The sequence below is a fragment of the Gopherus evgoodei genome, chromosome 5 (genome assembly GCF_007399415.2).
Source record: "Gopherus evgoodei ecotype Sinaloan lineage chromosome 5, rGopEvg1_v1.p, whole genome shotgun sequence".
Classification (NCBI taxonomy): Eukaryota; Metazoa; Chordata; order Testudines; family Testudinidae; genus Gopherus; species Gopherus evgoodei.
The window spans coordinates 78,171,946-78,195,983 of NC_044326.1; the positions used below are offsets into that span (position 1 = coordinate 78,171,946).

At 38.2% G+C, this 24,038-nt stretch overlaps 1 protein-coding gene across 3 annotated transcripts in view; it reads left to right on the forward strand.

The window, feature by feature from the left end:
- Positions 1-24,038, forward strand: part of FSTL5 (follistatin like 5) — a 578,464-nt gene that overhangs the window by 401,158 nt on the left and 153,268 nt on the right. For all 3 annotated transcript variants that reach the window (XM_030564448.1, XM_030564450.1, XM_030564449.1), the window contains exon 7: positions 6,728-6,894. In XM_030564448.1, coding sequence (XP_030420308.1) covers positions 6,728-6,894 — 167 coding nt within the window. The remainder of the gene's footprint in view (positions 1-6,727; positions 6,895-24,038) is intronic.

A 24,038-nucleotide genomic window follows, 5' to 3' on the forward strand; every position in this document is an offset into this window, starting at 1 on the left:
TATCTTAGGTTTGTTTGTTTGTTTTTAAATGAACATTGGCTAAGATAATTTGTTATAAGATAAAGGGCTTTTCATTTCTAGGACACTGATTCTAATTGAGTCCAGGTCAGTAGTTGCTTTAAATCATTACGATCTAATGGCTCTTCAATAATCTAGGTGAAATGAGTTGCTGTTCTCAGTCCAATTTGTAGGGGACGTGTCCACAGAAGAATACTCTCCTAATTATCAATTACTTGCATCTTTGTCGGCCTCAACATGAGGCCCTGGATTTTGAAAGGACATAAACCCAGCTTTTACCTGGAGTCATGGGCAATGTATGGAAAGTTACTCTTCGCTTGATATTCCATTGTTCTGCTCCTTTTGACACCAGCTCAAAGTGGGTATAAAATGCTACCAAATCAGAATGCATTTAATATGCACTCATATTGCACTGGTGTAAATGACTACACAAGGAGCAGAACAAAAGAGTAAGCTTCTATACTACTGCTTGTACTGCTTGCGCCGCACTGGATAAAATGGATGGATGAATGTGAATGTGGATAGAAAAGCAGTATATTTCGGAAACAAATGTTTAAAATGTCATATAATATGTCGTAAACAGTTGCCTCTCCTTCTAAGTATGGATGCAGTTAACTGATCTTCATTTCAGAAATACTGTCTTCTAGCAGAGGATCATTGCAGCACTTTGGGGATTCAGATTGTCTAGTTCAAAAGGTCCCTATTTTGACTGCTGTGTGCCTACTCGTTGGAGTCTCTGGATGGCTTCTCTCTGCATCCCACATGGCAGGAGGAGGGCAAGGGGGAGAAAAGGAGGCATTGCCTGCATCCTCATGTCCCCAGATGTTGTCCTAGTGCCTTCAGAGTATCCTATGATTAGGGCCCTACCAAATTCACAGCATGAAAAATGTTTCACGGACCGTGAAACAATCCTTTCCCCATGAAACCTGATCTCCCACATGCTGCTGGGAGCACCCCAGCTAGGGGCTCCCTTCTGCGAGTCCTTGCCTGAGAGGGAGAGACAGAACTTGCCTTCCCCTGAACAGCTGCTCTTGGGGGAAGATCAGACTCACCTCCAAGTGCCTCTCCCTAGTTCAGGAAGCTCTGGGGCTCAGATGTCCCCCTGCTCTTAGGAGTGCCCCAGCCAGGGACCCTTAGCTGAGAGTCCTGGCTGGGCTGGGAAGGGAATCAGACGTACCTCCAAGTACATTTTGGGTTGAAATTTCAGATGTAAAATTGACCATTTTTAAAACTCTCTGGCCATGAAAATGATCACAATGGACTGTGAATTTGGTAGGACCCTACTTATGATGTACCAATTCCTGATATTCTATAGTTTGGATGATGGGACTTGGTGTTCTTCTCCCTTTGTTTGGAGGTGAAAGCCCACTGAGATTTTAATTAAATAAAAACTTGACAGGAGATAGAAGCCCATTCTAAGTGAGCTGTTTTGGTGTGTCTGAAGAAAAACCAGGACTGTTGCTTTTTTTTAAGTTTTAACTTCGCAGAGTGAGTGTAACAGGAGCCTTTTCTTTCTTCCTCCAATTATGTATGTGTACAGGGGAGGCTAGTGGATTTATATGCACACTACTAAGAAGGAAATAGGTTGAAAAACAGCATTGTTTTTTGTCAGTCCTCACTACATTATACAGATTTAGGTTTATTGGCTCTGGTTCTGGCAGAGAAGATCCTCCTGGCTCTGTGTGATGTGATGCAGTTATTAAAAAGCATGCTTTTCTAACATAAGAAGCATTTAGTGAGTCACATATTTACTGTGTTGTTTACAGCAGGCTGGCCTGTTTGAATTGCCAAGACTGCCTAGCTAGATGGCAAGATCTAAAATATAGTACAGCAGAACTACAACTGAATAAGTCAATTTTATCCATGTTTGGTTCAAGTATTCTTAAGTGTTGTTATTCTAAACTTTTATTTTTTTAGAATTTAAAGGGGGAGGGTCAAGCTTTAGGCACTTTGTGTTAAAAATAACTGAATAAAAAGATACATTATATAAACATTGTTAGCGGGGTACTTTAGATATTTCATGAAATGGATAATAACCAGGTCTCTTATAATTCCAGTAGGAAAATGTAATAAGTTTAATTCTCTTCCTCTGGTACAAGTACAGTAGTCACATTTTAAAACTTTCATTTTTTTCTCAGGTAACTAAACACCACTGTATTTGCAATATGCCCCTCAGTGTTCTCCATAGGAAGTATAAGGAGGACAATGAAAAATGCAGAGGCAGAATTAATCTATTTTAAGTGCAATGACTGTATTAAACATTTTTTGTTTATATGATTCTGTAACAGTGCAAAATGTTGTGGTTTTAGTAAGAAGTGTTACATATAATGTTGTTTGTTTAGCACCAACATTGTGCTTATTTTTTCTTGGGGGTTGAATATGAACTGCTCTCGTACATTTCAGCTGGATATCTGTATTATGAGCACTTCTGAAAACCAGACCCATATAAAACAGAAAACACTGGAAAATTCAGAAGTGAAGATAATTTAGTTGGTCATTAGCTTTTAAATATTATATACTTGCATCTTATAAGCATCATAAAAGAATAGGATTTCCTGGAGGCTTGGCAAACTGAATTAGTGAGGACATTCAATGCATAGGGGATTGTATGCAATAAATATATGGATCTGAGATACTATAACAACTTCCCCTAATTCAGAAATATGTTGCCTCTTTAATTTTTACCATAATCTAAAGAGGAAGCTTGAGACAAGAGACCATGCAGCCCTTTTAATCTTCTTTGAATTAGTAACTTCACTCCACAATTTGTTTTCTGCAAATGCTTAGGACTTAAATAACAACTTTCCCCATAAAAGTGCTTTACAAATATAAATTAATTAATACTCATGCCAAACCTGGGAGGTAGCTAATTAAGTAATTCTTACTCCTATTTTACAGACAAACTGAGGCAGAGAGTTTGATTCACGTGGCAATGACCATAAAAAGAATCTTTGTCAGAACCAGAATTAGAACTCTGATATCCTTGGTTCCAATTCCTCTGCTCAGGCCACTAAGAACACCATATTTCTAACACCTACCACCTTAAAAATGTGTGTATTAATTATGCCAGATTGATAATGTAGATTGTGTGCTTCTAATTCTAACCAGTTAAAGAAATATTGCCTCACAGTTCCTTAATTGTATCTGTGTGCTTATTTATTTCAATATTTAAACCTTTTAATTGTCAGTTTCAGTAATTCTGTCTTCCTTTGAGAGCCGTGTATACTGTGGAGAGGCTTTTCTTCCGTTTCACAAACTTATTCAGTTTCTCTATTGTATTTAAATTACGGAGATCCTCCAATCTTATTGGACTCTTGCTCTTTGGGTGATATACTTTTGCAAACAGGTCATCAGATCATAGCAGATCATTCCTAGCTAAATTCTAACCTCCTTCTATTCCCTCTACTTTTTCATTTAGAATAATTCTTGTCCTCAGCTGTTGTGTCGCATTGCCATGCTCTACAATAGCTGCCATGTTCTCTCAGAGAAGTAGGTTGCTCGGTGGATGCAGTGATTCATGTATGTACTTCGTAAAGTGTTTTGATCTCTATTGGATTCAAAGGAGTTTCATGCATGTAAAATGTGCTCTTTACTGTTACTGTTATGAGTTTCATAAGAAGTCAAAGGAAACATTTCACTTACTGCAGTAATCCAAAAGAAGTTAACTTAGTTCTGTTTCTTTTTAATGGAAATAATTTGAAATCCTATTGTGCTCAGTAAATCATGGATAATAAAGTTCTTCTGAGAGCTGGAAAGAGAGACCATTCCCACCTTCATTAGCAGTGCTAGCCTGATCAATAAACCATGATTTCATTGACAGAAAGAAGGAAGGCATAAGCACAATAGATTTGTCACTAGAGGAACTGCAACAAATTCCTTCCTCTTATTTTCTGAACACAGAAATCCATCAGGTGTGCAAATAAATATTCTAATGAGAGGGTGATTGAGCCAGATTTGAGTGTGAAGTGTTATGCTTTATTGGGGCTCCTTGGTCAGGGTGGATTAATTCAAATCAAAGCAAATTAAATCAACTATTTTAATCATAATTTAAATCAGAAAGCAAGAAACTGATTTAAATAATTGATTTTAATCTTCCTTTCCATTTGTACTTTTCAAATATAGTCCTAAGAAAAGGTTGATTCTCATGGGTTGCTAACTATTTAAAATATGTTGATTTGCAACTAAACATAGCCTTTACATTAAATTTGTTTTTCTTCTTGCAAACCAAGAGGATATGCTGTATCTATACACTCAATTAAGTAATTGTATATCATAGCACACTGACTCAGATTCTTAAAGTTTACATTTTATATTATGTTAAAATGGTAAATGATGAATTTCATATTTAGTCGGTGATTAATTTATTTTTATTCATACTTTGCGTCAAATTCTATTTGGATGGGAATTGGAATTCAATTAAAAATGCACAAATCAGGTTTTTTTTTTGTTTATTTATTATTGTTTTTTGTTGTTGTTTGTAAATTTAATTGATTTTTTTTTTCTGGTCACCATGTCCTTGAAGATAGTAGAACTTGTAAATTTAGAAAATTCTAAGTTTTTATTCCTGGATTAATAGAAGTGAACAAGCTTTCCTGCTTTTCTCAAGTGCCAATCAGTTTCTTAACTTTAAATGAACTAGACATTGAACTGAACTATTTCAGTAAACTGAAATGAAGAAAATATTCTCTACACCTGCAGAAGAGGCTATTGTCTGGCTATGCTAAAAGAATGACAGGAGACATTAGATATGGGTTTAATCAGGCCACAACTTTATTATCAGACAGATGTCTGGGACTAAGCCAGTGGATAAAATGTGTGCAGTGCAGGTGCAAAATGTATGTCCCTCCAGCAGATTCGCTGCAAGGACCTTACCAATTCCAGGAGGGGGACTTTCATCAGCTCCCCAACCTTTTCATCCAGGTCCCTCCAGAAATTTTCTTGCCAGGACCAGGTCCCTCCAGCAATTCTCTTGTCAGGACATTACCGACCACGCCCCTTCATAGGAGGGGTTAAGGTGGACTTTAATGAGCAGGGGTTTAACTCCCTGCTGTACCAGTCATACAAGTCCCCAACTGCCCCTGGCTTGCTCTATTACCAAGCACCTCTCCTTGATTCCTTTTCCAAGCCATTTTTTTCGTTCTTTTGTGCTTAGTTTATGGAGTACCTGCACTGAACATGCCAGGCCCAGCTGACCTTTTTAAACCTTTCATTCCGAGGTGGTGAGTCATCCACCATGCTGACTGCTCTTCCAGCAGCTTTACATGTTCCCTCCTCTGCCAAGCCAGAAAGCATTGCCTTCTCCTCGCAGTCAGCCAAACTCCTCCCTGCTTTAGTGCAGGGTGGTGACTGCCAAAAGCTGGTTTAGCATGCCAACACACTGTAGTTTCAGGTGCTTAGCTAGTGGCTTCCATTGATTCAGTGCTTTGACTTTCTTTACAACTTCAGCAGCAAACATGCATTACCTAATCTTATTTTCCTTTTATTTAATTTACATGATCTTAATATATCATAAATGTAATCCTTAATAAAGTTTGTGATAATTTCTAATTTAATTTTGAATAGGTTTAGAAAAAGAAAAATGTATGCAATTTAAATAAAAAATCCAATTTAAATTAAAAAAATCTGATTATTTTTATTTGTTTTTAAAAAAAAATCTGTGATTTTGATCCACCCTGTATTTGGTCAATGCAACATTAACACCTTATTATACTGTGGGACGTGATTTGTAGGTTTTTATTAGTACTAAAATGTACACTTTCCTCAGCTTTTTGGAAACTTTCTCTTTTCAGGTTATAATGTTCATTTTCACCTCTCCCCTGGAGAATTTTAGATTAGGTAGGAAAAGTCTTCTTTTGGATGTTCATATTTCTGGGCACATTTTTGGACATAGTTCTGAGTTCTTTCAGTATTCTTTAAATTGGTTTAAACTGGGATTTTGTCCATATTGTCTGCAACATGTTCCATTAGAGCAAATGTTTGCAAATAGCTTCAAAGCAGGGTTTTTGCTATAGTCTCATCAAAATACTACATTGCATTTTTTCCTTTAGTACGTATAAAAATATTTGTACAAATGCTTCTTAACAATAGATCAGTTTAAATCAGCTTCATCACTTGCCTGCCATAACCTTATTTTCTTGAGTTAAACTGGTTCTAGACAAAGGTGGACTAGATATAAAGAAACAAACCTACATTTTACAAATCTCCTGTTTCAGAGCCTTATCTTAAACTCCCAAAACACATTTTATTTTCCCTCTCATGTGTTTCCAAATACATCAGCATATTTTATTCATTCAGCTCCATTTATGTTCTGACTTAGCAGGAAATGAACATGTCTCAATGGCTATTATAATGATATATTGGTGAATAAACTGATCTGTTTTGGTTCAATTGCAGATGCTGGCTTGGCAGTTAAATAATTTTGTGTCTACCTTTGGATCCAATCTGCCATGTTTATTATAACCGTATCTCTGAAATTTATTTCATGTTAAATGCTTCTTTTCTGATTGGGTGATACTTGTCAGTCAATTTAATTGAAATGTCATGCTGACCTTTTATTTGGAACAATTTAAATTTCCAACAGTCCATTGAAAGTTCTTTCCCCTTTGATTCAAATTAGAATCCTTAAATTACCAAGGTGTGGAAACTGCATGCCAATTAACCTTATGAAACTGCATGCTAATTAACCTTACAAACAATATATCTTTTACAGAGATTGTTCAGCTGAGTCTTCCAGATGATCAGAAAATAAGTATCACTACAGCAACAGTAGGACAAAGTGCTGTCCTAAGTTGTGCCATTCAGGGAGCCCTGAGACCTCCTATCATCTGGAAAAGGAACAATGTCATTCTAAATAACTTGGATTTGGAAGACATCAATGTAAGTAATGAAGGGTTCCAAAATGATTTAATGTTCTCATTATAAAATGTTAGCCATACAAAATTAGCAGTGTTATTTGACAAGCTGATAATTGCCTCTGATGAGATATTACTCACAAATGTTTTAACCAGATGTTTGCTAGTAAGATAAAAAAGAGAGGAAGTGAAAGAGCTAATATGCTTGTTTTTATTTATGAATCTTTGCCTTATTTTTTGTCATACTGAGCTGGATATATTTAATTGTTAATGTTTCTTTACAGCCTAAACCAAATGAAAATTGAATTATTTTCAGATCTTTACTTATCTATTGTTTTGTAATGATCATGCATTGTTATAATATGACCCCAGCAGCATTTGGATAATCAAGTTTGTGAAGTATATGCAATTTGAGACAGAATATCTGTCTACTTACCGTGGTGAATTCTGGGTTTAGCATATCTCTGCTGACAAATGTAGAGCTATATTTAGGTTTTTATACAATACTTGTCCATAAAATGAAGCAACCAAGAAAGTATTTTTTAAGTGTGGTATTTTAATATCTGGCACATATTGTAGTTTTAATTTAATTACTGGTCTTTTAGTGACCATGTTCACTAGTTTGTCCATGGTCACTTGAATAAATGCTTATAAATAAACATTGATATTATCTCTCAAAATTTTATTAAAATAATCAAATTCTGCCAAGCCTATTCATAGAACACTGAGAGTGTTCATAGCACTTTATAAGCAAATAGGAAAATTCCTGCCCTCTGAAACTTGCAATATGATTTAGTCACGGGCTTAGGATTGCATTACAAACACAGGCAGATCACTGTTATTAGAATAATAAACTACCAACGATACAAGTTGTATTGATTGAAAAATACATGCTACCATCCACTCAAGAATTTGCTTCCAATTGCAGTTGTTTGTCCTGCTTGCAGGCTTAAATAAACTGAGTATATCATTTGCAAGCATTCTAATTTTCAGTTTTTGTACTTTTCAGAAATTTTTGTATGGATAACATGTCAACAATCAATTAATATTTCTCCTGTCTTTTTTGATCCTCCACTTACTTCTGTAGCACCTTTCTTCATCCTCCAACTAGTCCAAGAAAGTTTGAACTTACTTTTGAAGCTTAAATCATCACAAGCATAGATTGCATTGACTTCAAGGGAGTTGCACCAACTTACTCCAATGCTGAATTGCAACTCCTTAAGTCATTGGTGTTCCATGAGAATTGTTTTCCATGTTGAGCTATTTTACATCACTTTGATCTTTTTTTCTTTTTCTCCAGTTCTCTTGGATTTTCAGGTGTTTCTTTGGTTAGGCCATGCCCTTCCAGTCCCTGGTTCATTTGATATTCTCCATCTATTCAATCCATTCATTTCAAGAGTTGTCATGCAATCATTATATAAAATCCATTTAGGCAAGTGGCAAAAAATAAAAACCCGGGAGAACAAAGAACAGTAGTTCGATAGCTCCACAGAGGAGAGTTGCCTTTTAAATCCCACTACAGAAAATGAATTTAGCACTTAAAGGTACCTGGATCTTAAACTAAACACTTAAAAAGAAAACAATTGTATGTTACAGTTTATACTATACTTTAACTAACAAATAATTTGTTGTACTTACTGAGGCAATTTTAACATTCAAAGTAGTTGCATAATTTCAAATATCTCCAGAAGGGGTGTGTTTTGCGCTCACCTGTAATTATATTATAAACCAGGGGTCGGCAACCTTTCAGCAGTAGTGTGCCTAGTTTTCATGTATACACTCTAATTTAAGACTTCACATGCCGGTAATACATTTGAACATTTTTTAGAAGGTCTCTCTATAAGTCTATAATATATAACCAAACTACTGTTATATGTAAAGTAAACAAGATTTTCAAAATGTTCCAGAAGCTTTATTTAAAATTAAATTAAAATGCAGATCTTATTAGTGTAGTGTGATCCTTGCCTTGCTTTTCCTTGCTGAGTTTTCCAATGTCTGGTGGGTAGTGTACTGTGATCCTTGCCTTGCTTTTCCTTGCTGAGTTTTCCAATGTCTGGTGGGACCTATTTGGATACTTTAAGCTGCACACCAGCTTCTGAGTGATCAGTTGTTAACTGACTGGAACCCCAGATCGGCAGCTGAGGTGAGTGGAGCTGGCGGCTGGTAGGGCTGAGCAGGGCGGGAAGCCTGGACCCTGTCTGGCAGGGAGCCTGTGCTGGAACTCCAACTGGAAGCAAGGGGAGTGGGGATCCTGGCTGGAAGGGGCCAGCAGCCAGAACCCCAGAGTGGTGGCAGGCTGACCGCCACCACTCTGGGGTTTCCACCACCGGTTCCTGCCAGTTGGGGTCTCAGCCTGCTGAGTGGGGCTGAGTGGGGCTGCGGTGTGGGGGACCCCAGCTGGCAAGGGGCCAGCAGTGGGAACCCCAGAGCGGGGAGGGGCTGAGCTGCTCAGCCTGCCGCTGCTCTGGGGTTTCCACCACCAACTCCTTGCCAGCTGGGGTCTCAGCCCGCTGCCAGCCTGGGGTTCCATCCCCCAGGCCAGCAGCAGGTGCTGAGTGGGACTGGGCGGGACCTCGGCTGGTAAGGGGCCAGAAGCGGGAACCCCAGAGAGATGGTGGGCTGAGCAGCTCAGCCCCCCCATGTGCCATGGAAAATCGGCTCGCGTGCCACCTTTGAAATATGAAGACAAACAGGGATGGATTTATGTGGCAGGGCTCAACTTTATTAATTTAACAGCACAAAACAGTGCTTTCTAACTCATCTCTCCCAACTCTCCCATAGCAGGAATTTAAGTAGGCTAAGAGACCAGAAAAGTTAAGGACAATAAAGAGGTTTTGTAAAAAAATATATATTAGGAAAAAAAAGAATCCTGACAATAATATTGATTCATCACTAGATAGAAATGGTAAAGTCATCAATAACAATGCAGAAGAGACAAAGGTGTGCAGTAAATATTTCTGTTCTGTATTTGGGGATAAAAATAGATGATATAGTCTCATCATATGGTGATGGTAACTCTTTCCATTCCACTAGTCTGTCTGGAGGACATTAAACAGAAGTTGCTAAAGACATTTTTAAATCAGCGGGTTCAGATAAGTTACAGCCAAGAGTTTTAAAAGAGTGATCTGAAGAGCTCACTTGACCATTAATGTTGACTTTCAGGGAAAGCTCTGGAAGACTGGAAGAAAGCTAATGCTGTGCCAATTTTTAAAAAGAGTAAATGGGATGACCTTGGTAATTACTAAAGATAATGGAAAGGCTAATACAGGCCTTGATTAATAAAGAATTTTTAAAAATGATGTATTTATTGCAAATCAGCAGGAGTTTATGGAAAAATAGATCATGGACTCCCAATGTGAAGCTGTGGCCAGAAGAACTAATGCAATCCTTGGATGCATAAATGGGAATTTAGAGTGGGAATAGAGAGGTTATTTTACTCTATATTTGGCACTGGTACAGCTGCTATTGGAATAATGTGCCAATTCTGGTATTCACAATTCAAGAGGGTATACAATTTGGAGAGGGTTCAGAAAAGAGCTATGAGAATGAATATAGGATTAGAAAACCTGCCTTATTATGATAGACTGAAAGAGCTATCTGTCTAAACTCTTTTAATTTAACAAAGAGAAGGTTAAGGGGTGACACAATTACTATATGGGGAAGAAATATTTGATAGGCTCTTCAGTCTAGCACAGAAAGGCATAACACAATTCATGTAGCTGGAAGTTGAAGCCAGACAAATTCAGACTGAAAATATAAGGCATACATTTTTAATGGTGAAAACAATTAACCATTGGGACAATTTACTAAGGATGGTGGTGGAGTCCCCATCATTGGATATTTTTAAATCAAGATTGGATGTTTTTTCTAACAAATCTGCTACAGTAATTATTTTGGGGAAGCTTTATAACCTGTATATACAGGAGGCCAGATTATTCTCTTCTAGCCTTGGAAACTATGAATCTTTGAAGTGTGGGGCTACAGGGCTCCCACCATATAACATATAACTCAGGGTAGACTCCCCTCAGCCTACCCAAATGATTCAGCTCATGCTTGTGAATCCTCTTATTCTTCCTACCTGCAAGGGGGACCTCTGTCAGCGAAGACTTCAGCTCTCCCTTTCTCCCATAGGTGCAAGGACCACCAGTGAAATATGAGGTATCCATTACTTTTGGAAGCTGTCTTTTTTGCCTTTTATCTGCGCTAAACTTCAGCCATGATGAATTAAACAGCTGTACAAATTCCTAATATTAATTTCTAGGTTCTCCTCTTTGATCTAACTGTGTCTCCATGATGCTGTGAGGAAGGTGAAAAATCCCATCAGGCTTCTCTCAATTTATCCCCAATGGAAACAATTCCTTCGTGATCCCAAAACAGGCAATCATCCTACAAAACACAGCCACTATATTACAATTACAAGGAGGGAGGGTGGGACAGCTAAAGAGAGCGAGAGACTTTAAAAGACCCAGTCAATGGTTTAAATTAATGGGTGGTGGGGAGAAACAGGAGTTAGGAACCAGTCAGATACCCTCTCCCTCTGGCTGGTCAGCTTTGGAAGAGGAGATGTTAAAGTTTCTCCCCCACTTTGAACTTTAGGATACAAAAAGTGGGGACTTGCATGAACACTTTTAAGTTTAATACTAGCTTCAATCTGGCACGCTGCCACCAGCCAGAATTTAGTGTCTGGCACACTTTCTGTTCCCCCCCCTTCCCTGGGGAACCCAGACCCAAACCCCTTGGGTCTTAAAACAAGGAGAAATTAACCATCCCCCTCCTTCCCCCCGCCAGACTTTCCCCTCCCTGGGTTGCTTTGAGAGGCTTCACACCGATCCAAACTCCTTGGATTTTAAAGCAAAGAGGAATTAACCATCCCTCCTCCTTTCCCCCCATCAATCCCTGGTGAGTTCAGACTCAGTCCCTTGGATTTTAAAACAAGGAAAAATCAATCAGGTTCTTAAAAAGAAAGTTTTTAATTAAAGAAAGAAAAGGTAAAAATTATCTCTCTAAAATCAGGATGGAAAATGCTTTACAGGGTACTCAAGAGTCATATAGACTAGAGGTACGCCCCCAAGCCTTAGATTCAAAGTTACAGCAAACAAAGGTAAAAATCCTTCCAGCAAAAAAGACACATTTACCAGTTAAGAAAACAAACATAAGACTAATCTGCCTTGCCTGGCTACTACTTACAATTTTGAAACATGAAAGACTGATTCAGAAAGATTGGGAAAGCCTGGGTGTACGTCTGGTCCCTCTAAGCCCCAACAGCGAACAACGAACAAAACAAAAAACACAAACAAAGACTTCCCTCCACCAAGATTTGAAAGTATCTTGTCCCCCTACTGGTCCTCTGGTCAGGTGTCAGCCAGGTTTACTGAGCTTCTTAACCCTTTACAGGTAAAAGAGACATTAACCCTTAACCATCTGTTTATGACAGGAGGTCTCACCTCTGAGTTCTTCAGCATCCACCTCTCCCCGGGGCTATTCACCACACTGTATGTCCAATCAAGTCTCTGACCTGTTGAACTGAGTACTGTGGCATCTGCTCTCAGGTTTCCATCAGAGTAACTGAGGGCAGAGTCTGGTTCATGGTCTTCCAGAGTCTGACATGAGGAGTGCAGCTTCACATCATCCCCAGTGGCTAGATGGGTGACAACTTCTGTTACGTCTATTTGTGTTCTATTTTGTTTTGTTTTGTTTTCCACAAATTCTCATTTTACACCCAAATGTCTTTTTCTTTTCAACATATCTGAATAAGCTGGGTCTGTTAATATTTTTTTTTGTCCTTTATAACTTCAAATTGAAAGGCCTTGTGTCACTGAAAGGCTGTAATATAAGATATATACCCACTCCTAACTGCCCTGATGGAATTTTGGAGAATAACCTGAGGCAATCCATGTTAAACTAGCTGGAAGGATATACACACTAAATGTTTTATATGAACTGCTAACAAAATGAGTAATTGTTATCTTGCACATCACTCTGAGCATTTTAAACATTTTCATACTGTTACATATATTTTTTGTTAGCTGTTATAATCACAAAATTAAAGGGATATTGCCAACTTGACATTTTTAAACTAATTTAAAATCAGTTTATCATCATGACATTCCTCGGCGTTCTTTATCTAAAACACCATTTTAAAAACAGTTAGAGGGGATTTTCTGATTCCTGCTTGTTTAGAAGTATCTTTTGAGTGGACTGAAGTACACCATCCAGTTTCTGCTCTCTTCCTGCTTTTACTAGGAAACACGTTCTTTTTAGCACCGAGAGAAGGGCATGCCATCAATAAACAGTGAAACTAACCCTACACAAAGTCATATGCTGTGGCCACAACTTATCCCACTTATACTTCTCCCTGTTGTTGTCTCAATTTTCACTTCTTCCTCATGTCAAGAAACTTCACTCTGTGGGAGTCTTCTCAGTAACTCTCCTATTTTGGGAGTCTTGTTTATTAGTGTAAATGTCAAAACAGCACAAAAAAATTCCACCCAGATGGCTCTCAAGCTCTGGTACAGGATTCTCCTTAGTTGTGCATCTGCGGAGGCTTCTTCTTCCAGTATATTTGCTCCCCACACTCAACCCTTCTTGGTTGACTCCTGCTCCCTAAAGGCTTGACTTTCCAGATCCTCTGCTGTAGGACTTAGAGAGTCTCTCTTATTGTTATAGAGTAGTGCTTAGGAGCTCCAGGCAGGGAGTAGAAGCCAGTTGTGCTAGGCACCTTACAAACACAGAACATTAAGATGGCCCCTGCACCCTGCCAACAGTTTACAATCTGAGTACCAGAGGGGTAGCTGTGTTAGTCTGGATCTGTAAAAGCAACAAAGAGTCCTGTGGCATCTTATAGATTAACAGACGTTTTGGAGCATGAGCTTTCATGGGTGAATGCCCACTTTCTTCGGACGAAATCTGAGTACATCTTTCTGTGTAGAGGAGCTCACGCAACCCTCCTGTTTCTTTAAGTCCCGCATTGATCTCATACTACCATATATATCTCCCAGCAGGCATGACTGTGAGTCACATATGCTTATGTAACTCCTGAACTTATTCCCTTCACCAAGGGAGGCACCTCCCAGCCCCCTTAAAGGGCTAGCTCAACCTGTGACAGGCTCATTGTCACCTTGATATGGATCCACAATGGGGCTTAGGTGTTGCATTGCCTAATATCTAGGTGCCTCAAAGATCACTGGAACATAACTGATATCCACAAAGCCTAAGTTAGCCTAAGCCTAGACTCCCTATATATAATGCAAGGAGAGAGAGAGAGTCGCCTATGAATGCAATCCACAAAAGCCAGCTCCCTAGGCAGGGAGACACCCAAGCTAGCAATGGGAGATGCTGGCAAGAGGAGTTTGTCTTAAGCTCCACCCCAGTCACAGATTTCAGCACCTAAATTCAGGCTGTGAGGATCCACAGCTAGGAACCCCTCCCACTTCTTGCAACCTCCCCTGTAACCTTTAGCTCAGTGGTTTGGATACTTAATCAAGATGTGATAGACCAGGATTCAGTCTCCTCCCCCTTCCTGTCTAATTAGGTGAACAGATTTGATGAGAGTTTTTCCACCTCTCATGCGAGTGCCCTGGTCACTGGGCCATGGGCTATTCTGATGTGGGTCTCCCTCAATCTCTCCCATTTAAGCTCTTTAATTCAATAATTAAATATTAATTGGGCCAGAGAAAAAGTGACAGTCACTCTATAGTTCAGTAGTTAAGCACTCACCTAAGAGGTGGGAAATACTTGTTCAAATCCTTTCTCCTCATTGGGAGGGAGGGAGTACTGAAGTGAGATGTCTCTCATCCTAGATTGGTACCCTAACCACCAGGCTAAAGGTTATAAGGGTGGAGTCCTCTTACTTCCCCTTATCTCCTGCTTTGTGTGGACTTAAGTGGCCTCTGACCACATCTAGTACATTGAGCCTTGCAGGCAAGGTAGGTGTTCCTTCACTTGTCTTCTCCTAGTTTGTGGATCATAATGTCACTTAGGCAGGAGATAGGAATCTAGGCTGGTAAAGTAAAGTGTGTGTACACAGAAGCAGAAACTTAGGCACTCAAGGAAGTCTTACAGCAGAAATTTAGGTGCTGAGTGAGTTTAGGAATCTACAGAATTAGATGGCAGCTGAGTACGGATTTTATATCTCACAATTGTGCCTAAATCTGAGATTCAGGCACCTAAGTCCCTTTGTGGATACAGACTCTAGTGCTCCCCTTCTCTCGCTGCTTTTGTGAATTCACTTGTAATGTAAGATTGTGAAGGAATGGATTTTCTTTTTGTTGTGTACCGAGCACAACTGGACACTGATCTAATTGAGACCTCTAAGCAGTACTGCAATATAAGTAAATAATAAATGAAGCTGACCCTATACAAAGTGCTGCCAGATACCGATAATACAGAAATAGAGAGAGAGAGATCTTTCCCTTTCCCAGTCTCTTTGAGTTATATTAATCCAAGGAGTTTCTTGTGACAACAATAGGTACAAGATTTCAAAATAGATTTGTGATTTTCAATTTGATGTCCCTTAAAAATCCAATATTTTAAAAGTATTTATTGTCTAATTAAACATTTAATCTTTTACAACCCGAAATTGTTTAATACTATTAAGTAGGAAAATGCCATTTTGTTGTTTGTATACAGTCAGTCTAATATACTGTTTCCTCAAGCAGTATTGCATCATATCACAGCTACATACCTAATGAAATGTGTTGTTGTATTGTATCTTAATTCTAATATTTTTAACACAATAGCCATACTTGAAATTTATTGTTAACTCTTCTCTGCTTGAAACTGCTGAATCTCTCACTTTAGCTACTTGTCCCAAGTACTGGGTAAAAGAAAACTGCACTTGAACATTGTGATAAGGAGTATGGAAAACTAAACCATTTTAGCAGAATGTACAAGACTGAGAGTGGGTTTCAGAGTTGTTGTTTTAGAATTGTACAGGAAGTGAATGTCCCCATAGACAGTGTGGGAAGATATGGTTATCATGATTCTCTACCTAATTCCAAAGACATATAGAGGTCAGAGACTTGAGGCAGAAGAGCAAAGGGACAGAATATCAATATCACTGTATGTAATAATGTTGTTGGGGAGCCACCCAGTTCGATTACAGCTGGACATTAGGCCCTCATGGAGAAGGATCCTCCAGAGTAATTCCCAGACTTGACTTTTTAGTTGGAGTAGGTGCTTTCAAGGGAATGAACAATGAGAGCACAATACAGCCAGTACGAAAATGATTCTCACATTAACAAACCAGAAAAAAAGACACGGTAGTGGATGAAAACTGCCAGTGACTCCAGCTAATGAGGCCAGGGATCTGATCACAAGCACTGAGCACTGGAACTTTGTATGTGTAGTAGAAAAGCAGAAGATCAGTCTGATGGACTATGGAGATGATTTGAAAGAATGGGTGATCGCTGTCCAGAAGGAGATCTGTGACTGGGAGCAGAGGCACTGGTTGAGCCAGCATGCTCATCACAGAGGAAAATTCAATTGGCACTGTGTGACTGTGTCTGCAAGGGAAGGTATTGTTGCTGTATTAGATTCCAGTACCCCCTGAATAAGGAACATGATGTCTGTAAAGAAGCAAAATACAGATCTCTTTCCAAGAATTTGGCCTGTCTACTGCAATACTTATTGCCAGAATGGATAAAAAATGATGATTTTTTTTAAATCAGACTTTATAAATTGGCTCCCCTACAATTTAAGTTAAATGTGTTTTTTGTTTATTTGTTTTTTCAAATAAACCCAATTAGCATTTGAAATTGACAATCTGTATTAAGGCCTAAACTTGACATAATATATTAAGTCACTTATGCTGAAGACAAAACTAATATTAAGCAGTACGTTTTCTGCCAAATTTTAAAGAAAATCAAATGACTGAACTGCTGGAAGTCATTGGCTAAGCACTTGGAACCAAAGTTTGCTGAAGTGCTAAACCAGCCTTTGATTGCAGTAGCCTTTTTTTGCAGGTGCAGAGAAAATATTTTCTTTATTTCAGTTGATTCAAGTAATTCAATGGCTAGTTCATTTAAAATTTATAAAAAAATTGAAGTTGAAAAAGCAGAAAAAACTTCTCTTCTTCCAATAGATGATTAAAAACTAGGTATAAGAGTTTACCTACTTGTTCTAAAGCCTTAAAGGACATGGAGACCAGAAACAATCAGTTCAATTCATTAACTACATATAATGCATCAGTTTGTTTTAAATGCAAAATGTTTGATAAATGTATTTTTTACTTTTCCAGAACATATAATATAGCTTTATTTATTATTAATCATAATAATAAATAATTACTAAATAATAAAAAATAAAATGTGTTTGTTAATTTTGGATTTTACTTTCTATCCAGATACAGCTTGTGAGAAATCACAAGTAAAAAAATAATCATCTAGTAAATAAGAAATGCATCATTAATCATTTTTTAACATAAGAAAAATGTAAAGTATAAGAATCTGAATAAATAGAAGCTGAGTAGTATAATTGTTTAAAAGAGCATAGATATAGTATATTCTCCTGGCTGGCAACCAGAACCACCACACTTAGTGTAAAGGCTATATTTAGTAGCAAATCAGCATGTGTTAATGGTTACCAACCAATAATAATCAATCTTTCTTTAGGAAAATAATGGAAAAAGTACAAATTCAAAACACGATTAAAATTGATTATTGAAATCAAGATTTCATGATTGCTGATTTAAATCATCATTAAAATGGCTTATGTAAATCAATCCATTCTGCTTATTGTAATAAAATAACCTTAAAAAGCTAGATTTCTGGGAAAGTTCTGAGAACCAACACTCAAAATGCAGCTCGTTTAGGTATCTCAAGTTGGGCATCCAGAAACTGAGGCATCCAAAATCATTAGTCACTTTTGAAAATCTTAACTTGAACATTCAGTTTAACTAAGCAGCAGGCTTCCATTCATGAGGAAATACTGGGGAGACAAAAACATATAAGAAAGCTGGGACAGAGGCTGATTCAGACTTGGGATTTCTCTTTCATATTACAGGAATTTGGTCACAGAAGCAGAACAAATGTTATCCAAAGATTACAGGCTTGGAAAGAGTCTGGATATTTCTGAGTTAAATTTTCAGCACAGAAAATGTACTCCTAAAAAAACAAAAAGAGTGCATGACTATTTTATATGCCATGTTAGTAGGGTGACCAAATAGCAAGTGTGAAAAATCGGGACAGAGGGTGGGCGGTAATAGGAGTCTAAATAAGAAAAAGCCCCAAATATCAGGACTGTCCCTATAAAATTGGGACATCTGGTCACCATACATGTTAGGGAAGCAAGACATTGCATGTGTTGTAATTCCTTAGAGCACACAAAATTTTACATTGTTCATTTTACACACACTAAAAACAAATGGGAAGGAACATAAGTATAACTGCAATTTTAAATGTTAAACAAATATCCAGGTTTTTTAAATAAAGCATGAAAGGGTCCTCATTTGTTTGTAAACATCCTATTTATTGTTTTGCACTAATGCACATATTTTTTTTTTATTTAAAAATAGTTTCTTCTACAATAGGAATTATAAAGCTAATTTTGTCTTGCAGAAAGAAAACAAAAAAATCTTTTTTTCCTGATTTGTACTATTGTTTTTAGTATTCTCCTGCACAATTGTGCCCTGCTTTGATACCTGTTCTAATTTTAAGTTGTATGAAATGAGTTGCAATTAACTGTTCATGATGCTTTAGAAATGTGGGTCATTTCAAGAAAAAAGGAGGCCAGGGAACCCTTCCAGACTTGTTCCTTTCTTTTAGCAAGCAGTCTTTATATCCAATACACATTTATCAGAATATATTCTTTCAAAAACTATTCTTTAGTTCTATTAATATAGTAGATTTTAGTATTTTTCCAAGAGATTCCATCTAAATTAATATCAATTCCTACCTTTAAATTTATGCCTCATCATTCTTGGATTTAACTGTTGCACAGAAAACAATTTTTATCAGAATTTGTGTATTTTACTGTGGTCTCCTTTTCATATGCTCTTTCTCTTAGATCCTTTTTAGATCTAGTATCGCTAACATTTTCTCTACAACTCAGAATCTGAGTATCATTGTTGTCTCCATTCTAGGGTGAGCAGATGTATGTTTCTTTTACCTGAACACCTGGTTGAAAAGGGACCCTGGTGGCTCTGGTCAGCATTGCCGACCAGACCATTAAAAGTCCGGTTGACAGTGCTGTAGGGCTAATGCAGGCTAGTCTTTGCCTGTCCTGACTCTGTGCTGTGCCCCAGAAGTGGCCAACTGAGCCCAACAGCACTACCCTTTGGTTTAGGCATCTGGGGAAGTTGAGTTTGGACAGGCCAAATGTAATTATCGTGTTAGAATTTGGCTGGAGCTAACATCTATAATGTTCCCCAAAATACCATACAATCCTGAAGTACTGCAAGAGAACAGGACAACAAGTATTTGATTCAGTACTGACTTAAAAAGCAGATTGCATCCCACTATAAAATCACTAGCACCATTCCCAGCCGAACTGAAATGCAGCAAATTACTTATAAAGATTACCCCTGCTTAATATGTGAGCTTTGACAGGATTACAACACAAGATGGTCTGTCTGACATACTTCTCAAGTGATGGCACTTAACATTTCTCTAATTAAACTGCTCACTGATCTAGCTACCCATGTTCCTAGTTCTTTGCATGCATTTACTTCTAAATTTTATTAATAATCTACTTTAGTACTGAGTGATTTCTCTTTCCTCATTGCAAGTTCTGTACTATATACAAACTTTAACACCTTTCTGTGTATTCCTTGTTGTTTTATACTAAGTTAAAATCTGTTTAAATAGTGTCACACTCATTTTTCACTGCTTTTCATCCCAAACTGTTTCCACTTCCAGACATATGTAAGTAGCCATTGTTTTCATAGCAAGTCATTTTATATGTTCAAATAGCTCTCCCTTTATTGAGTATTATATTATTTTTCACATTTCTATTGTGGCATATTGAACAGCACTGTACAAAAGTTTTCCTAAGCTCATGACAATGAATTCCCCACATAAAAGTTGGAATACTTCCTTTTTTACTTGATTTGTCTGGCATAGTTTCGCTCTTTTGAATCCATGCCTATAAATTGCTAATTTTTAAATGAATCTTATATCATATTTTTGTTTGTTTGTTTAATTAGAACTTTCATATGAATTATTGGTCATGAAGGTCTTGATTCACATAACAAACTCAGCCAAATCAAGGGCACTTTTTCACCACCTTTTCCTGGCTTTGTGCCTTAACAGTGACCTAGAAGGATCGCCTCAAGGAGTCAGATGATGTTGCAGTTTCCATGGCCATTCCTGTCTTGGTCTCCCCCTCCCAACAAAAGTGTCATTTATTGGACATTTCTTTTATCTTGACACCTCTCTACTGGAAATGAGACAGACACCACCAAATTCATACACATAGGACCTGAAGCACATGATGGCTGCTTGCCTCAGCTGGATTTGAATGGGTCATCTGAAAGTGAAAGGCTCCATTTCCTATACTTTGTTCCCTAAAACATCAAGATTACACCCATCCCCCCTTCATTTTGAAAACTGATAGTACCTGCATGCAGAAACACAATTATTCATGGTCCTGCTGGAGAGCCAGCTGTTAAGTCTTCTGTTTGTCTTTACAGGAGAACTTTTATTTTCTTTCAGTGTATTCTGCAATTCTACATGCTATCTAACAGAGAATGAATAGAAACACCATAAACTTCCTCCGAGTGTTAGATGCCACTTCTGGTACATAAATATTCCCTCTTGCTGATTTAATTTCAGATCCCTGCTATAACATACTGTCATAACTTTAGTCCCAGATTTGGACCTTAGTGTCCAAAATATGGGGGTTAGCATGAAAACCTCCAAGCTTAGTTACCAGCTTGGACCTGGTACTTGCTGCCACCACCCAAAAAATTAGAGTGTTTTGGGGCACTCTGGTCCCCCTGAAAAACCTTCCCTGGGGACCCCAAGACCCAAATCCCTTGAGTCTCACAACAAAGGGAAATAATCCTTTTTCCCTTCCCCCCTCCAGGTGCTTCTGGAGAGATACACAGACACAAGCTCTGTGAATCCAAACAGAGTGACTCCCCCTCTCCGTTCCCAGTCCTGGAAACAAAAGCACTTTCCGCTTCACCCAGAGGGAATGCAAAATCAGGCTAGCAAATCCAACACACACAGATCTCCCCCTGATTTCTTCCTCCCACCAATTCCCTGGTGAGTACAGACTCAATTTCCCTGAAATTTCCCAGAAAAGAAAACTTCAACAGGTCTTAAAAGAAAGAAAAATACATACAAATGGTTTCTCTGTATTAAGGTGACAAAATACAGGGTTAATTGCTTAAAAGAAATATGAATAAACAGCCTTATTCAAAAAGAATACAAATCAAAGCACTCCAGCACTTATATTCATGCAAATACCAAAGAAAAGAAACCATATAACTTACTATCTGATCTCTTTGTCCTTACACTGTCTTTACAGGAGAACTTTTATTTTCTTTCAGTGTATTCTGCAATTCTACATGCTATCTAACAGAGAATGAATAGAAACACCATAAACTTCCTCCGAGTGTTAGATGCCACTTCTGGTACATAAATATTCCCTCTTGCTGATTTAATTTCAGATCCCTGCTATAACATACGGTTTTGGAAAATTAATTATCTTTACATTACTAGCTAGTAATCATCATCAGTAGAAAGTCTGTTTGATTCTCCTTCTTGTTTTTGATAGTGCTACTTCTGCTTACATTTTGTATGGGTTCTGGCCATTCCATTCTCAGGGTTATACAGGGGATGGTAAAACTCAGGAGTATATATCTGTTTTAGTCATTGTTCTCTTCAGTTATAGAAAGGCCTTGGTTTGTTCTGGAAGAACCTATACTTTAGTTGATAGCCATATTATATAACAAAAGATACAATCATGGTGCAATGGACATCCAAATTTTGCCTGCCTCCCTTGGTAACTTTTTAGGGCTCAATCTTGCATTCTCTGTGCGTACAAAACTCCTTAAAATATGTAATTCCTTAATTTGTATTTGTTTATATTGAGCAGTGTAGCAGCATGGACATGAGATTTCCAATGCTGTTGTTTATACTCATCTTCTTGCTTTTGGTGCTGCCATGGATGGCCTTTCTCTGATTTCTTCATTTAACTTTCCTGCTACTCTGCTTTGTTAATAATACATGATATTTAGTATTACATGCTTCACCTTCCCTGTCTCTTTGCAACTAAATTTCTTGGAAGTCTGTATAACTTTGTCCTGCTCTTCAACCGTAAAGTCTGTCCTGCTCTCCTACTGTCAACCCTGCTTTACTCTTAGCATCTGCTTCAACACCTCTGAATGTCTGTGGAAAAAGGCACATGACCATTTGGAGTTCTGCCATTATCCTGCTCAAGCAACGCTACTTCTCCTTTCTCATTGTCTCTCACACACGTAATCTCAGCAGCCTCTTTACCACCTTGCATGTATTAAAACTTCACTCAACCTCCAACATCTTCATGCATCTCCATGCATAGTCTTGCAAATTGTTTATTCCCCCTCATTACTGACATCCAGGTTTCACGTCTGCTCTCCTCTAACCACTCTACTTGCTTTAATAAGCTCATCCTATCCTGTGTTCTGACCTTCTTTGTTTCTGTTCTTGTCACCTACATCACTGTCCTTAAACTCTTACTTTTCTTGAGTTCCCTCTGTTCACAGCACAAGCCTGCTCTAATCTCCATTTTTCTACCCTCAAGAAAAATTCATTCGTAGCCATACTGGCCTATCCTATTATTACTCCATCTCTCTTTCTCTGTAAACTCACTACAGTATACTGTCTAAAAGCTTTGCTTTGAGTTCTTCTCCAAGTCTTTGCTGGATCCATTCTATTCTGGTTTTCACTCTCTCCAGGTCACTAAAACGAGTCTAACCAAAGCCTGTAATGATGTGCTCAGAACTAAATCTCAGGGCCTCTACTATATCCTCATCATCCTTGACCCTTTTGCCTCTTTTGACATTGCTGCTTGTCCTCTCCGTAACATCTTGTGTCCATTCAAGTTTTGTGATACTCCTCTTCTCCACCTTAGTTTTCCTGTGACCATTCCCTTAGCATCTGTCATGGTATAACACCCACTCTCAACCTTAGTGTCCAAAAGATGGGATACCAGCATGAATCCCCCTAAGCTTAATTACCAGCTTAGATCTTGTAGTGCTGCCACCAACCAGGACTTGCAGTGCCTGGTACACTCTGGTCCCCCCAAAACCTTCCCAGAGGACCCCAAGACCCAGACCCCCTGGATCTTACACAAGGAAAGTAAACCCTTTCCCCCACCATTGCCTCTCCCAGGCTTTCCCTCCCTGGGTTACCATGGAAGATCACTGTGATTCAAACTCCTTGAATCACAAAACAGAGAGGAATGCACCTTCCCCCCTCCTCTTTTCCCCTCCCCAAGAGGTAATACAGATTCAAGCTCCGTGAATCTAAAACAGAGGAATTCCACCTTGCCCCCTCCCTTCTCTCTCCCTTTCTCCCCACCAATTCCCTGGTGAGTACAGACTCAATTCCCTTGAGCCTCAACAAGGGGAAAAAATCAATCAGGTCTTAAAAAAGAAAAGCTTTTAATAAAAGAAAGAAAAAAGTAAAAGTTGTCTCTGTAATCAAGATGGTAAATGTTACAGTGTCTTTCAGCTTATAGACACTAGAGAGAAGCCTTCCCCCCAGCACAAATACAAATTAAAATCCTTCCAGCAAAATACACATTTGCAAATAAAGAAAACGATCAAAAAGACTAAACCACCTTTCTACTTGTACTTACTACTTGAACAGAAAATTAGAGAGCCTGTAGATACGTCTGGTCATTCTCAGAACCCAGAGAGAACAACAGACAAACAAACAACACAAAACAAAGAATTCCCTCCTCCGAGATTTGAAAGTATCTTGTCTTCTGAGTGGTCCTCTGGTCAGGTGTTCCAGGTTCACTGCTTGTAACTCTTTACAGGTAAAAGAGACATTAACCCTTAACTATCTGTTTATGACAGCATCCATTTTATTTAGGCCACCTTCTCTCCTTTCCTACTTTCCAAAAACTTTTCACTAATCTCTGTCCTCTCCTTTCTTTAGACCCTTTCCTTGGATTATGTTTTCCATTCTCCTTGCTTCAACTGCCTTCTTTATGCCCATGACTCATAAGTTTACCTTT